Source organism: Neophocaena asiaeorientalis, unplaced genomic scaffold (genome assembly GCF_003031525.2).
Source record: "Neophocaena asiaeorientalis asiaeorientalis breed wild unplaced genomic scaffold, Neophocaena_asiaeorientalis_V1.1 scaffold7, whole genome shotgun sequence".
Taxonomy (NCBI): domain Eukaryota; kingdom Metazoa; phylum Chordata; class Mammalia; order Artiodactyla; family Phocoenidae; genus Neophocaena; species Neophocaena asiaeorientalis.
The window spans coordinates 4,596,460-4,613,798 of record NW_020185337.1 but is presented as its reverse complement, the minus strand read 5'-3'; the positions used below and the strand labels follow the sequence as shown (position 1 = coordinate 4,613,798).

The 17,339-nt window shown below is 39.0% G+C and overlaps 1 protein-coding gene across 4 annotated transcripts in view; it reads left to right on the top strand.

The window, feature by feature from the left end:
• GAB1 (GRB2 associated binding protein 1) overlaps positions 1 to 17,339 on the top strand; it is a 126,379-nt gene that overhangs the window by 96,581 nt on the left and 12,459 nt on the right. For 2 of the 4 annotated variants that reach the window (XR_003002003.1, XM_024736163.1), the window contains exons 4-7: positions 340 to 420; positions 5,325 to 5,926; positions 7,367 to 7,452; positions 7,644 to 7,947. Coding sequence is in view for 3 of the 4 variants with exons in the window: in XM_024736163.1 (XP_024591931.1) it covers positions 340 to 420; positions 5,325 to 5,926; positions 7,367 to 7,452; positions 7,644 to 7,947 (1,073 nt within the window). In the remaining variant the exon portion in view is untranslated. Of the gene's footprint in view, positions 1 to 339; positions 421 to 5,324; positions 5,927 to 7,366; positions 7,453 to 7,643; positions 7,948 to 15,723; positions 15,814 to 17,339 lie in introns of all 4 variants that reach the window. The other 2 variants (XM_024736165.1, XM_024736164.1) reach the window with 2 other exon arrangements.

The window sequence follows — 17,339 nt, the reverse complement described above, 5'->3', positions numbered from 1 at the left end:
TGCGTGTACGTGCATACCCTTAGGCATCTTACCTTTAAACTTTTTAAAGCCTGATTTGAAGGCTTAAAAGTAACCATCTGTAGAAGCTCATCTTTTAGGCTTATAATTCAGGTTGATGTTCCTCCACGAATGATTTCCGATATTCAGGAGATTTTATTGGAGAAGCACATTGTCTATCATTTTTGGCAAAGAACACTTGCGCCTTCATGGCTCCTTTGGAAATCTGTCTCCTGTGTCTTAGTCCTTGTTACAGGTTCACAGTGTTACTTGCTTAACAGATTTCACTGATTTATATATAAATGGTGATCTTGCTCCATTTCTTATGTGATTGTAAACCAGCCAAGGGTCATCTTTTGTTTCTGAAGAAGGAGAGGAATACCTACTGCTAGAAGATTTTGAAAGCAAAACGATTCCATTGCAGTGAGTGTGTTGTGGTTGCTTTGGATCTGTGTGAGAATCATACGGGTAAAATCCCACTATAGCAAATCCTATGGAATACACACACCAGATGTTAGTGAAATTTGATGAGATCAAATATACTGCTAAAAACTTTGAAACTTTCAAATCTTCGCGCGTAGCAATGAAGCAGCGCTCACCACAGGCCTTGACCTCAGATATTTAAGTAGAACGAAGTATATGGATTTCAGTACTTGACCAAAGAAGATATCGTAAAACTTCCCCGAATCCTTGGTTTCCCTGTCATCTTGATCTCTGCTCCCATACCCCTCTTTTCTTCCAAGCTATGAGATATTATCATTTAATCATTCTTCTCATTTGATGTTGAATCATTGGAAGACTGGAGGTAACGGTGAGAACTGAGCCAGAACTTGGTGATCACAAGGCCTGTCATACCGTTAATAGCTATGTGACAACTAGTGATATTGGGTATATTTATTTTCTTAATTTGCAATATTAAGGAGGGAGGGGAATTGCATTGAAATATAAAAGATTTTTTTTTAAACAGGGATATTAGATTCAAGGATTTTTTTCATGTCAAAAGTGACTGTTACTGGGCTAAAGGATCATACAAAACCCTTGTTCAAAAATGTTTATATAGAATTTGTTAAGATCCACAAATTAGTTTCTGTGAACCGTTCCCTGAAATAGTGGAAATAGCCCACAAATCTTCCAAAGATGAGTTTCTATGTATTTGTTGTAATGGGATTTTACCTGTAAAAGTTAAAAAAAAAAAAAAAAAGGAGGAAAAATTATAAATCAACACTGGTTAATATCAAATTCTAACTTGATTTTTGCTTGTTTGCTGTGAGAATTTAAAATTATACACTCGCAACGTTGTTGCATATGCTACTAATAACTAAGATTTTATTTTAGGGAGCTCCACAATTATTTTTCCATCTCAGCTTTTCAAAAGCCAACAGCTAAGTGACAGTTTTCAGTACACTTTCTTTTTATATAGTGTCTTTCGTTGATCTCATTGGTATCATAACTTTCCTACTGTAGTAGAAATTATGCTCAAAATCATTACTCAGATATATTTTGTATCTGTATTTTGCAAAAGTGACAGTTAAATAGCAAATATTTGTGAAGTACTCGCTGAGGGCCCACTGTTTCACTAGGTGCTATGAAGGTACAAACTAAGTACATAAGATAAAGCCCCTTTAGATTCAGTCACCTTCAGAGTTTAACGGTAAAGCTTGTGAAGGAATCAAAACATGCAAGCATGAAGTGCTTATAGATGAAGGTAAGATGTGAGCATTGCCTTGCAAACTCCCGTTCTTCCTGCAACACTCAGCTCAGACATCTGCTCCTCTAAGGAGGCATTCCACTAAACTCCCAGGCTGGATTAAATGCCTCTCTGGGTTTTCAGAGACTCCTGGTTGTACCTCTATGTCTCTGTTTTATTGGGTTGGCCAAAAAGTACCTTTAGTTTTTTAAGTAAAAATAAAAGACACATCTTTCATTTTCACCAAGAGCTTTATTGAACAACATATTCACCCTTTTGTTCCACTGTCTTCTGCCGTTTTTCAGGCAACTTCATAATTCCATCTTCCCAAAACTTTTAATCTTTTTGAGCAAAGAACTATTCCAGGTGCCTTTTACAGTCTTCCAGGGAATTGAAATTTTTTCCTTTAAGAGAATTTTGTAAACACTGAAATAAATGGAAATCCGAAGGTGCAATGTCTGGTGAACACGGCGGATGAGTCAGAACTTCCCAGCCAAGCTGTAACAATTTTTGCCTGGTCATCAAAGAAACATGCGGTCTTGCGTTATCCTGATGGAAGATTATGCGTTTTCTGTTGACTAATTCTGGACGCTTTTCATCAAGTGCTGCTTTCAGTTGATCTAATTGGGAGCAATACTTGTTGGAATTAATCGTGTGGGTTTCCGGAAGGAGCTCATAACAGAGGACTTCCTTCCAATCCCACCATATACACAACATCACCTTCTTTGCATGAATGCTGGCCTTTGGTGTGCTTGGTGGTGGTTCATTTCGCTTGCCCCACGCTCTCTACCATTTCACATTATTGTACAGTATCCACTTTTCATCACCCGTCACAATTGGTTTTAAAAAACGGAACGTATTCATTACGTTTAAGTAGAGAATCGCATGTGGAAATAGGTCAAGAAGGTTTTCTACACTTAATTTATGTGGAACCCAAACGTCAAAGCTATTAAAACATAACCAAGCTGGTGCAAATGATTTTCAGCGCTTGATTTGGGTATTTTGAGTATGTCGGCTATCTCCCACGTGGTATAACATTGATTGTTCTCAGTTAATGTCTCGATTTGATCGCTCTCAACTTCAACTGGTCTACCTGACTGTGGAGCATCGTCCAGTGAGAAACCTCTAGCACGAAACTTCGCAAACCACTTTTGACACATTTAATCAGTCATAGCACCTCTCCATATACTACACTGACTACCTCTCCATATACTACACCTCTCCATATACTACACTGACTACCTCTCCATATACTACACCTCTCCATATACTACACTGACTACCTCTCCATATACTACACCTCTCCATATACTACACTGACTACCTCTCCATATACTACACCTCTCCATATACTACACTGACTACCTCTCCATATACTACACCTCTCCATATACTACACTGACTACCTCTCCATATACTACACCTCTCCATATACTACACTGACTACCTCTCCATATACTACAACTGAAACTGCGTTTCAGTGGCATTTTTACCTTTCTTGAAATAATAAAGCATAATATGCTGAAAATGTTGCTTTTTCCTTCCATTTTCAATATTAAAATGGCTACAGAAAAGTTCACCAATTTTGATAAGTCTTTTTTTTTTTTAAATGCACGCTGATATGACAGCTGTCACATACAATCTAACAAAACTGTTTCAAACGAAGTTAAAGACAACTAAGTGCTACTAGAACCATCTTACGGAAAAAACGGAACGAACCTTTTGGCCAGCCCAGTATCACAGAATTGGAAATCGCTTGCTAATTTTATGTATTCTCCACTACACTCTAAGCTAGTCAAAGACAGGGAACTTAGTACTCATTGTACTTCTAGCTTCTTCTTAACTTCACGTTTGAATTAAATCAAGTACACATTTTAGAATATGTGTTAGAAATTCCTAGAAAGGTCAGTGCAAGTGTTTTTGAGAGGGAGGGTGAGATGCCTCATAGGAGGAGTAGCCTCAGTGCCAAGGGGAGTTGTTTGTGGGCTTTTTTGTAGTTCCTCCAGCCTGTAGGAACCCTTAAAGGGATTTTCTCTGAAGAGGTGAGTGACCTGAAAACCATGTTTTGGAAATATTGATCTTCTAGCAGTCCTGGTCCTATGGATGGTACGATAGATTGGAAGAGGGAGAAACTAGAGGAAAGAAGTTTGCTGAGGGAGGATTCCATGCTGTAGATCTCAGCAGAAACACGGACCTGAACTTGGGGTGGTGACAGCGGGAACAGAGTGGGGGAATAGGCGCTTGGCTAGAAAGAAGGACTTTGTGCCCAAGTGATGGTAGTGATCAAAGAGAATGAATCAAAGTTGATTGGATTTTGAGTTTAGAGAATCTGGGATAAAGACATTTTTCATGGCAAGTCAGAAAGGACCACCAATTTGAGAAGTAGTTGAGTTTAGTTTGGTACACATGAGCAAGGGAACACTGGGATAACCAAGTAGCAATACGTTTGAACCGTTTGTAAATACAGGACTCGGAATTTGGTGAGAAGATAGCAGTTGTCAGCATTCAGTAGAAGGGGAAGTTACGGGAAAGGAGGATTTTTTAATGGTGTGTGCTGTAAAGACTTAGAGGACTGATTTCTGTTGGCCATTTCCAGGTTGGAGAGACAAGAAGAAAGAGGCAGTCAATGAAACAAGGGCATAATCAGTGAGGAAGAAGGAAAGTCAGGATATTGCAATAAAGGGCTTCTGATACTCGCGGGGGAGAGTTTCAGTGAATAAATGCAATACACAGCGCCAGATGTTACCAAGAAATCAGAGAGATATGCCCTTAAAAAAAAAACTATCTTAAGTTATTTGTTTTAAATATTGAGTTTAAATTCCTACAGGACTTTGGACAACACACATAGGTAGTTAAGGTATCTTGTTTAGCATTAAGGGAGGACCAGCGTTCGGGTATTGGTAGCTTCATTTTGACTTATTCCCAAATTTCGTGATACCACAAAATACAGAGATCAAAAATGTGCCCAAAGCATAAAATACACTCTAATGAGATTTCTCAAGGTGAATTATTGTTTGGAGTTGGCTAACTCCTTGCTTTGTATTTTGATTCTTTTCATAGTATTGGCTAAATATTTGTTAAAGAAAATAAATAGAAAAGAAGATACCCAAAACCTATCAAGTTGCCACCTCCTTGTAGATCACATTGAATTTATTCAATACCAGGTAATCATTAGACTTTTCATTTATCAGAACAACAGAGTTGCCACAGGTGGGCTAAAGAGCAATGGATCAGCTTGATAAACTGTTGGCACGAGGTTTTTGCATGCTTTTCAGAGGAAGTGCTTTTCCTGGTGTCTTGTGCCTTAATCATTTACCTTCCTCCAAGTTTTGTACCTTTCTAATTACAATGCTTCAGGGATTGTGGTTTTACGTGTGGACTTACTAGGTGGAGTTGGGGGGTGTGGACAGGTACAGAACAAGATTAGGGAGAATGCTTTTGGTTTTGTGGTGGCGGTTTTGTTATCTGGTGTATAATCATAAAAACTCAGGAACATTCGTGCTTTCAATCAGATGGGTCACACACACCAAAAACTTGAATGAAAAAAACATGGAGTTTGATTGCTAAGCTAGAAATATATTTATTAAAATGTAGTCTTCGGTCTTCACCGTGTTTTCTGTCGTTAACAATTTTTATTTAGAACGCATGCTGATTCTGCAAAATCCACCCCTTCGGAGACAGACTGCAATGATAACGTCCCTTCTCATAAAAATCCTGCTTCCTCCCAGAGCAAACATGGAGTGAATGGCTTTTTCCAGCAGCAGTTGATGTATGACTCTCCACCGTCTCGGGCTGCATCCATTTCCGTAGACTCCAGCCTTTATAACCTGCCCAGAAGTCACTCCCATGACGTCTTACCAAAGGTGTCTCCTTCAAGTACCGAAGCCGACGGAGAGCTCTATGTTTTTAATACCCCATCCGGGACCTCGAGTGTAGAGCCTCAAATGAGGCATGTATCTATTAGTTATGACATTCCTCCAACACCTGGTAATACTTATCAGATTCCACGAACATTTCCAGAAGGAACCTTGGGGCAGACGTCAAAGCTAGACACTATTCCAGATATTCCTCCACCTCGGCCACCGAAACCGCATCCGGCTCATGACCGATCTCCTGTGGACACGTGTAGCATCACACGCACAGCCTCTGACACTGACAGTAGTTACTGTATCCCGACAGCAGGGGTGCCACCGTCCCGTAGTAATACCATTTCCACTGTGGATTTGAACAAATTGCGAAAAGGTCAGCTCCAGTTGGCTTTTCCTGGCTTAGAGGTTAACGATAGAAAATCTCTTTTTCTGAGTATTTGTTCTTGGACGCTCAGTGCGACGTTAAATGGCAGTCCCTTTTTCCTTCAGCGCTGCAGTTACCCACTCGGGTAGCGAAGCTGTCAGAGCCTCAGTAGATCCCAGGAAGTGTGTTTGTGCAGGCAGCGTGTGCCTGTGTACGTGTTGTGGTGGAAGGGAGAAAGACGAGGAGATTTTCATCCCTAAGAAGTCTGGCCTTAGTAATACTTGCCTGCCTCAGGGAGTGTGCACCACTCTTTCTCACTTCCTCTGCATCCTGGGTGAGCAGACCCGATGGGGAAGAGGCACAGGAAATGGACCAGCCGCAGAGCCTTTCCCAGTCATACCCTTTCCCGTATTTGTGTCCTATTATGGCCGCTTCTGTGTCACATCTGTTGGGCTCTGTTTCCTTCCTTCCCAGATCAACGGTTTTTACGTTATGTCTACCAGGTGATATTCAGTTGCAATCAGGTCATTCTGCTTTTTGTTTGTTTGATTTTATTTATTTTTAAAGCTCTGGATCTTCTCTCCCCTTACGCCTTAGCCACTTCACTGACTCCTGTACCATCTTCCTAGAGCCTGCCAAAAGTTATAGACTTTGAGAGGAGAAAAATTGAGTCTGGGTTAGCCTCTGAGGGTCCTAAAGTCCTGAAAATAAAAAGCCCAAGTTTAAAAGGCACCCACCCTAAAAACTACATCTGACACTTCTGGATTTTGTGGTAGAGTTATCCAGCTGTTCCAAAGAAGTTAAAGATTTGATGCCTTGTGGATGGTACTTATGTCAATACTTATTTAGCCATTCAACACCAATTTCTAACTTCTTTCTCGAAATGGCTGTAATGTATCTTGAGGTGGTTATAAGTTAGTGAGATATAAGTTATACCCAAGGGTGCAAAAGATAAGAAAACAGAAGTATTTCTTTTCTCCATCTTTAAATAACCCATCTCACTGTCACAATCAAATACTGGTACTGGGGCTTCCCTGGTGGTGCAGTGGTTGAGAGTCCGCCTGCCGATGTAGGGGACACGGGTTCGTGCCCCGGTCCGGGGGGATCCCACATGCCACGGAGCGGCTGGGCCTGTGAGTCATGGCCGCTGAGCCTGCGCGTCTGGAGCCTGTGCTCCGCAGCGGGAGAGACCACAACAGTGAGAGGCCTGTGTACCGCAAAAAAAAAAAAAAATACTGGTACTGGTTAGCATATGAATAAATGTCTGCATTTTCTAGTGGTTTAATGTTTCAATTCAAGATGTTATTCTGTGAGCATCCTTTTTAAGATCTGTGTGTGTGTATGCATGCATATATGAAAAGAGAGAGAGAGAGAGAGAAGGTCATTCCTGATTACCCTGGGAACTGGCAAAGATGGGGAGAAATATTGATAGTTTGTTCTCTGTTTTAGATGCTAGTTCTCAAGACTGCTATGATATTCCACGAACATTTCCAACTGATAGATCTAGTTCACTCGAAGGCTTCCACAACCACTTTGTAAGTATAATTGACCTTGGCGTCATCAAGTGTATTTCATTGTCAAAACCTTCGCACTTAGGACCCTGAGACTAAATGAGATCCTGAAATAAAAGTCCCTTCAGATCCACATGAATAGGCATAAGTTACAACTGTGTTTTCCTGTTTGACAGTAGTTCTTCTTTATTAAAAGAAATGTATGTGTGTTTTAGAAAATCAAAAATGTATTGACAGTGGGGAGTGTATCAAGCGAAGAACTGGATGAAAATTATGTCCCCATGAATCCCAACTCTCCTCCACGACAACATTCCAGCAGTTTCACGGAACCAATTCAGGAAGCAAATTATGTGCCAATGACTCCGGGGACATTTGATTTTTCTTCATTTGGAATGCAAGTGCCTCCTCCCGCTCATATGGGCTTCAGGTCCAGCCCGAAGACCCCTCCTAGAAGGCCAGTTCCTGTTGCAGACTGTGAACCACCCCCCGTGGATCGGAACCTCAAGCCAGACAGAAAAGGTAAGGAGAGCGTGGCATGGTAAAAGGGCCGGGGGTTGCCAGTGGAGATCTGCATCTAACTGTCATTAAATCCAAAACAGAATCGGGACTAGAAATTCAGAAGTATTTCATAGTACCTAAGTTACCAGCTTGTTTAGGTAAAGTAGTAGTGCTGTTTATAGATTAATAATTATTACATCATATGTTGATGCCCAGGTGAGATTTTTTTAAGACTCCCGTCTCTGGAGCAGAGGTTACAAACTAAAATATTCACAAGGATTGGCAAGCAACAGGAGATAATTAGGAGAAACTGGAATGCCCTTGGCCCAGCCAAATGGAGTCACTAACCTACTGCCTGGCTACAATCCTTTGTGGACTTGTGAAACTAACATGGGCCCCCTAGAGGAAAATCTTCTGATTATCAAAAGAAGTCAAAAATTTGGGGGTTTATATGTATTTTCTTTTGATTTTTAAGTTCTACTAGCTAGTTTAATTATTTTAAAAAACCAAAACATTGCAGACCCCGTACCACAGACTTTTACAAGCTAGATATGGTCTTTGGCTGGTCTTTTGTAACCTCTCCTCCAGAGTATTTAATATCAAATCAGACTTGAGATTATTAGTGCACTTGCCATGATTCTTTAAGAACAGTAAGGTTGCTTGTATACTCTTTGCATTCTGTGCATATAACAACTTTTTTAAAATGATTCTGCCTTTGCTGGGGTGTAAACAAATGCTTCTAGTCTATTCTTTCATACTGGCCTTCATAAGTAACATTAAATTCTAAGGTGGCATGGTTGGTTAAGAACTCAGTATAAAAGAAACTTTTCAGCCAAACTGGTAATATGTACCCAAGTTTTTGAAATTTGGGTTCAAGTGGTTAAACCCCAGACAGCCAGCTGTGTTGCCGCAGGCTGCAAGTGTAATTGAATCTCGACAACCAAGTAAGTTAGTGTATTGGCTGTGAGATGCGTGGCACAATTTCTGGGGATTCAGCACATTTGAAGAGTCTGGTATGCTCTATGTAGCTGTTTTTAAAAAGCATGTAATGTTTGTGTCAATTTCTCATTAACCTGGGCTTGGATCATTAATAGTCATTCTAATTAAGTTCCCAGTGTGGGGGACAGAGACTGAGACTCAGAGTATCTTAAGAAAATGAGTTTTGTTTTGTTTTGCTTTTAAGAAAGTAAATGAAAAGAGAATGTTAGCGGTAACTGAGACACTCCTAGGAGGCTGTCACTTTGTCCTGCTCTCCCTGCATTTCTGTCCTCTGGAAACTCTTTGATCCTGCTTTGCTCTCCCTCACATTCTTGCCTTCTTTCCCATTTTCTTTTACGCTGCATCCTCTACTTTACGGCTTTCTGCTGTCAGAGAGCTTTGGCCTCTGATGCCCCTGCGTGGCCTCGATTCCGCCCCGTGCCTCCTTTTTATGGGCCCTCGCAGCTTCTACACCTGCTGCTAATTGCCTTGTTCATTATTGACTCACTCCAGATCGCTCAGCGAAAGTTTGATTGGTCTCGTTTGTCCACATCAGGCCACAAGATAGATTGTAGATTGCAGGCGAGCCTACATGCTGGCTGCTGTTGGGTCAAGGGCTCACCTTTGCTCGGACAGCTGGAAGGATGGTTGCACCCCCGGTCACCCCAGAGGCCCCAGCAGCAGAGCCATGATCAGGGCTGGCTATTTTAGAAACAGTGTGAGCATCCCAGGCTTTTTAGGTGATAACTTTTCCTTTTGTTTCTCTTGGTCCTCATTTGTTTTTAAATCTATTTAGACATCCCTCGTCATTTTCTTCTTTGCATACAACACACAAAAGTATGTTTGGACGTGTATAGATTTATAATTGAGCCCACAGAGGGTGGAAGGATTAAGATACAAGTGTCAGGAAGTCCGTGAAACATCGAAACCCTCATTTTAAAGCTAAACTGGTTCTCTCCTTCTTTTCCTGTAATTAGCGCATGTTGGCAGCATATCGCTAGTTTTTGACACCAAATGTAACCGTTTTATATCTTGAGGTCCCCACATAAATATGGTCATGGTGTGCTGTGGGTGATGCATGGAGCTCTGAGTCCTTGCGGCTTTGCTCCCCTGCCTCTCCTTCCTCCCCTCAGGATCTGCTTAACACAGTTTGAAAATTCCCAGTATATTTCATAGTTAATGGTTTCACGTGGTAAGCGCAATGCAGAATCAGAAAAGGTCCCTATTTACATGTTGGAAAGTTTTAGGATCGTAATGAAATGCTTTTAGTATCATCTAGGTCTGACAGAGTTCACGTACCCCCATATTGTAGTATATGTTATTTTACGTAGGCAGCATAATAAAATGGCATGTGTATTATACATCATATATATTGCGTATATGTGTAATTAAACCTCCCTATGTAAATATATAGTGAAAGTACTATATATTCTAGTACGTGAGAGACTGTCCTAGTCCTCTAAACCAACCAATGGTGACCTTACTGTAGAACAGAACAAAGTAGGTTTCTTGGTTACTTTTGGAGATTCTGTTTAGTCTTTAAAAAATTAACTGAGCTATTGAAAGACAATCTTGAGCTCATGGGCCAGATTACTGATTTGGTATCATTGCTTAGGTACAAAATGAACTGAAAAAGCACCCAGAATAAAATTTCCACGTAGTTTTTGGCAAATTCAAGGAGAATAATAGGTTTAGCAAAACAGTAAAAAAGTTACTTAAAATGTTAGTTATAAAAAAAAAAGGGGGGGTGGGTGGGTTGCTTTTTTTATTATTACTCTACTTTTTAAAATAAATATGATACAAGAGAAGGCATGAGAAAGTATCTAATATTGCAAGGCAAACTTTGTCAAGTCACTTTAGAAAGTTATAGCTATTCGAGAAAAACATTTTAAAACCCAAATTCAGATCTTGGAGCAAAGTTTATCCATAAAAACTTAAACCGTAAAACAGATGTCTTATTTCATCCTGAAATTCTTCTCATGGTGCATAGCATCTGATGAGTCTGTTTTCATTTCAAATTTTGTGACATCAAATACATGAGTCTGTCTATTATTCTAGTATCTCTTATTAACTAAACCTCATAATAAGCAAACCTTATTCTATAAAATATGGCTTGATTAGTTCTAAAACTCAATATAACTAACTCAACACCCAGTATAACTGGTTTCTGTGATCGTCTTCTTGGGAAGGGTCTACAATAAATGAGTGACATTCTAGTCTTGTTTATACCCCCAATTATAGATGTCAGCTGCTGTAGTTAGTAGTACGCATGAGTTTTTCAAATACTTCTGAGTAATTGAAGCTGCAGAAATACATGCATGTTTTAAACACTTACATTCAATGTATTTTCATGGACACTTTACCCAGTCACCCAACTGTGGTAGCTATATTTTCACCCATACTATTTCTGTCACAATAGTATTTGTCCTGAACCGTATCTTGTGTATATTAACAGAGGAGAAAATCATAATTTACATGTACTGTGTTAAATATTAGGAAAGCAGATGAGTCATTGGAAAAGCAGGACAAATTCTGTTTTGATTACTTCAACTGAAACTTTTATATTTTAATGGAAAAGCAACTTTGTAAAGTTTGGGAAATTTCTATAAGATATTGTGATTTCTCTTAAAGTAAGTCCTTACATAAATCTACCAGATTTCATCTGTGCATTTAACTGGGCCCATTCACTCTCTTTCTAACGTGATATAGCAGCTGTTCAAGCCTCAGATATACTGTCTTTATATTTTGTTTTGTTTGGCCTTGTCCATTCATGGCTTTCTGCAGTAGATCTGACCGTTAGTTATTGTATTGGTTTTAAAAAAGCAGTGCGAGGTTACTTCTGGTGTTTTCATATGTTCATTTGGTTAAAATATCTTCAGGTCCTGCTGGATCTTCACTTTGCTGTAGGAAGGATCCAGAAGACCAATCGAGGAGCTTCCCTAGGTGGATCTTTTTGGTATCTTCGCTATAAATATTTGCTCAAGAGAGCTTCTAAAGAAGTTTTTTGAAAGCGATTAAAAATTAACATGCTTTTGGGCTTCCCTGGTGGCGCAGTGGTTGAGAGTCCGCCTGCCGATGCAGGGGACACAGGTTCATGCCCCGGTCCGGGAAGATCCCACATGCCGCGGAGCGTCTGGGCCCGTGAGCCGTGGCCACTGAGCCTGCGCGTCCGGAGCCTGTGATCCACAACGGGAGAGGCCACAACAGTGAGGCCCGCGTACCCCAAAAAAAAAAAAAAAAAAAAAAAATTAACATGCTTTTGAAAAACTACTTTTATACTATAATAAATGTTTGGAAGAAATGATACCAGTAAATATAGCTAGATTTTAATAAACAAGTATTAAAGTTTGACTCTCAAGTCAGATTTTTGGGTTGGTGGTTACAGTTTAAAGGAAATGAGTACAGAGTGCATTTTTACAGCACAGCCTCTACGTGCGGGTTTTTTTACCCAAATATTCCTGACCTTCCAATATAATTATCATTATTATAGTTCCCTTTATACAATGAGACTATTCAAACAAGTGTAAAAGTTTTTCAGTGTGCTACCTTGATTACTCCTTGGAATTAGCAGAGGATAATAATGTTGTGAATTATTTTTCTTCTTTCTTGATTTCTGAGATGCCTACTGAAAATAGTAGCATCATCTGTGAAACTTCAGATAAGTGAATTATTTAGGCTAAGTTAGACCTATAATGATAGAGAAAATAAATTTTCCACTTTGAGTTGAATTTATGTAAGCAATACCTATTAAAATAATAATCGTGTATGGACTTTTCAAAAAGGACTGCATCTGCTTCTTTGAAGCATGACCTCGTATGATGCCTTGACCATATCTGGAATGATCAACTTTTGAAACAGCATTCAGTTGCTTTTTTTCTTCAAAGGCAAACACAAAGTTATGACATTGATCTGATTAAACACCACCATTGGATTAAGCTTTAAGAGAACCACAGTTCATCAAAACAGATTGAAGGGCCTCCCAGTTATAGGATGTACCCTCTGATAGGTCTGGGGTCTGGAAACCCAAGGAAGGACAGGTGGCTTCTCTAAAGAAGCTCCCATTTAGTGGGAAAGTGGAAAAGTAAACACATTATCATAATTAGCACAGAAGGGGGCTTGTGGTTGAGGTTAGCTCTTGGCCCTGCAGGCTGTCTCCTTTGAGGAGAATCTCAGAGGGTGAGTGGCAATGAAATGATGATAGAGGATCTTCTATCAGAATAAACAGCATACCCAGATCCTTTAAAAAGAGGGGACTGGCTCAGAGTCTTGGGTGGGAGGGAGGAAAGTATGAATGCAGGAACGAATGCCAAATGCCTGGCAGGTGCCAGCTCCTGGGGGTTTTATAATCCATGCTAATGAGTTTGGGCTTTATTCTGAGAACACCATTAAAGGGTTTTATGTAGGCAAGTAACGTAATCAGGTCGGCCCCTAGAAAGCTCATTCTAAGATTTAAGGATACCATAGGGGGAAAATGGTATTTTTTAATGCAAACTGTTATAAAATCACACTTTTTTTTCAGCATCTTCTTTAAAAAGTGCTTTTCCCGGCGTTCCAAACCTAGGGTTCTTGACGCCTCGCTTTAGAGATGATCAGACAGGAAGGCATAACAAAAGTCCCTGTCCTGACTCGAAATAGCTGCCTCCACTTGGGGGCCTAGAGTGAGTGATTTTTACAAGTTTGGAGGCCACTTGGAGTGTAAGTGGAGGTCATTTAGCCATACGGTGTGAGTTCACTTTCAGAAAAACAAACCAGGTAAGTGCAGTGCACATTAAAAAAAGGAAGCCAGGACTTCAGACTTACAGATTCTTTAATTTTCTTGGATAAATGAAAACAAACGATTGCCATTATAAATAGAAAGTAAAATTGATAAAGGGAAATCAGAGAGAACGTGGAATCTAGAGTAACTCTTAAGAGATCTGCTATGGCAACTGCAGACAGAGGAAACAAAGCAGGTGTGGTGGGTCCCAGAAGATAAATTCCATTTCGAACATGCAGTGTGAAAGCCTACAGAACCTTCATGTGGGGTGACTTTGTAGGTATGCCAATAAGGATCTTAGGGGAGATCTGAACCAGAGGTTAAGATTTACCAAGTTGTGCTCCTAATGAGGGCGCAGATCACATGATCCAGAGATTGACAGCCCCGGGTGAGATTGTTTTAACCCCTGAGGGTTAAAGCACAATGGGGTGCTCTTTGCTAAAGAAATGCGTCATGTCGCTTTCTTTGTTCAAACCTAATCTAGCTAAAGCCTCCTTGTAACTGTCTTGGATTTAAAAGCTGAGGCTCAAGTGAGTTATTTAACACTGTTGACTCTTAGAATTTGAGAATCAGTGTATCGGAGTTGGTTCATTTGCTGCCTCTGCTTTAGTCTTATCTCATACCCATTATTGTGGCACTTAAGTAATTAGAGAAACATTCCAGTATTTGCCTCTAGGCAGCAGAGGAGAAGTACATACACCTTGGACTTTTTTTCCTTTCTCTCCTCATAAGTAATACTGAGCCATCATTTGAGTATCACTTTCATTTCTGTCTGGAACATAAATGTCAAATTGAGCCAGGCAGTGAAAATAACAAAGAAATGAAGCTACCAAAATGCCTGAGCGGCTGGGTTCAATTCAGGGCAACATTTTCACCTTGAGGCGTTTGTCCTAAACTCAGGCTTAAGTTTTGCATGGAGTAGAAAATGCATGGAAATTTTATAAATGCACTATAAAAAAATTCACTTAATACGGTATCTTTCTGTGAAGAGTGCCAAGGAGTACCCTTGAGAGTACTTGAGAGAGTTAGGAAATTTTCATGTTTCATAAGCTAGAAAATCACATTTTCCAGAACTTGTAGATTTTGGTCAATAAGGTGCTAGAGATCAGCATTGAATCAGCGAACTCTAATATTATTTTCCATCTAATAGATGTCAACTCAGTTTTGTACACGCCAAGAAAAAGGAGAATTTGGTGCCATTGAGAATGAAGTAGTTTAAATTCCTGATTGAAATGATATTGCTACTCTGGCATCCAGGCTTCCAGTGGGAAAAAGTATGAGGCCAGCTGCTGGGTATTAAACCTGTACTTTTCATAAGGCTTTTCAGCAGTACTAGTATATAACAGATTAAACGGAAAAAAAAAAAGATGGCAACTGAATTTATACTTTCCAATTCTCAAATTAAAGCTAGACAGTCAGCAGTTCCAGAATCTAGACATCTAATCCTTGCAAAATGGTGTCACGGGGGCAACCACTGAGTGTTCAGGGAAAAGAAATGCTGGTCTTGGTTTTGACTTCGGATTAGCAGACATTGTATCAATAGAACTTCTCTAGAAGGGCGCTTTCAGGTGGTGAAGGAGTAGCCAGATTAAGGTTTTTAAAACACCTCCATCAAGTTAAGAAAGTAGGCCTTGGTACTTTCGTATGAGACACCAGACTTCAAAGAAAAGATGTACTTGCGATCTGACTGAGAGGTTTTATAATTTTTTATTGGATCCAGTTTTCTAAGGCATGTTAGAAGAGTAACTAACATGACACATGTTTTTCCTCTCTTCCTCCAAATAAAGGTAACAACTAACCAAGAAGTTATGCCACTAAAACCCTACCATCTTTTATAACAGTTTGCTTATTACATTGTTGCATGCAGCTTCCGCATTCCCATGGTATTGAGCATGAGTGATATGCATAGCCAGACTGAAATAGTCTCCACAAACGAACTTTTGTTTATGCTTTTGAGATGTAACATGTCTGCTCAGGGCTCTGTTGCTTTTTTACAGAATCCATTTTTTTTCCAATTAAAAAAAATAACATTATATTAAGAGAGTCTTCTTTTTACCAATTAGGTCAAAGTCCTAAAATTTTAAGACCCAAACCCCATGGTTTAGAGCGAACTGATTCACAAACCATAGGTGACTTTGCTACAAGAAGAAAGGGTATGTACTTTAGCACCGCATGCTGGCTGGGGTGTTGGGAATTTATTTATTCTGTGATGTTGTTTCCTTTAAAAGTAAAGGAGAAGAGCCTTAAATACTATTTTGTTGTAAATAAAACTTCCCAGCACGTAATTTCTAAAGTGAATGCTTCCCATAATACACAGCGAGTATATTTGTTATGCCATTAACAGCAGCATGTTAAATATTTGATAATATATGATATTCAGTCTTTTCCTTTTGCATTATTCTTTTAACCTTTTAGACATCAATAGAGTGTTTTCTTTAAGCTTGTGAGATGCTTGTGAGTTCCAGTTGTCTCCTGTATTTATGTATAATGTATATATTCTGTTCTGAGACAATATATAATCATTTCCATGGATTCATTATTTTATGCCATTACTTAGAATTTGACAGCTAAGCAGCTCTTAGCCTCTGTGTTTTAAAAAAAGTGCAAACATCAGAGTTAAAGAAATACTTGCAAGTGAGCACAGCATTCTGTACATGTCCATTTTGAGTGTATAGGTGAGCAAAATTATTTTAACTCAAACTTAAATCAACGTAGCCTTCAGAAAATCTCATTGAATTTTTTTGTATTTGAGTTGCCAAAAATACTTCGGCATAAACCCCAGAGAATCTACATGATCCTTTAAAATGACTACCTACTTTATAGTTGGAAGGTAATTATAACTTGGTTGACTCAATGTACACATATATGCACAAAGACTAGAGGAGGGATGCCTGGAAAAAATGAAGACTTTAGAGTGGCAGGATGACGTGTAACTAAAATATTTACCTAATATGTTTAAATAGTATCCTAAAATATAATGAATATTAACAAATAATATTGTTGAAGTTCTTTTGCTCATGTCATGAATTTCTGAAAACTGAGTCTTACTTTAAGGGCGAAGAGCTCTGTGGAATATATACTGGCAGAGTAATTAATTGTCCACTGCAATAATAGGGTAAATAAGCAAAGACAACTTATAGATAAAGCTAATAGGAACATTAGCATTTATTTTTACTTAATTTGTTAAAGGATGTTGTTGGTTAAATTAAGCTAAAAATTTGAGGCAGTTGTTAAATTGTGGCCTTTTCTCAGAGCAGAGTTTGAGTATAAAGATATAATTATTGCTTTGTTTTATTTGGTTCCAGACTGGGCCTGAATTAATTTAAAAGATTTGGTTATTAATTCTTTTTGTCAGTTTTTGGTTTTAGCGAAGTTTTGTGTTTATTGCTTCCTAAACATCATTTTATATGTATAGTTGTATAAATGATGCTTCAATGTTGATGACGAGGACTGTTTTTACATAGAAAATTAAATGTCCGTGTTTGAGGATAAAATTAGTGAAAAAAATAAAATAAGGAAATAATGAAAAGTATAAATCAATAACTATGAAGGAATTGGTTCACATTACTCTTTCTTGTTCTCATTGTTTATATTCATAAAATATTTACTTAAGAAGCAACATGTTGTAATAATAGAGTTTTATTGCGACTTTCAGTCAACAATCAGGAAACATTATCTG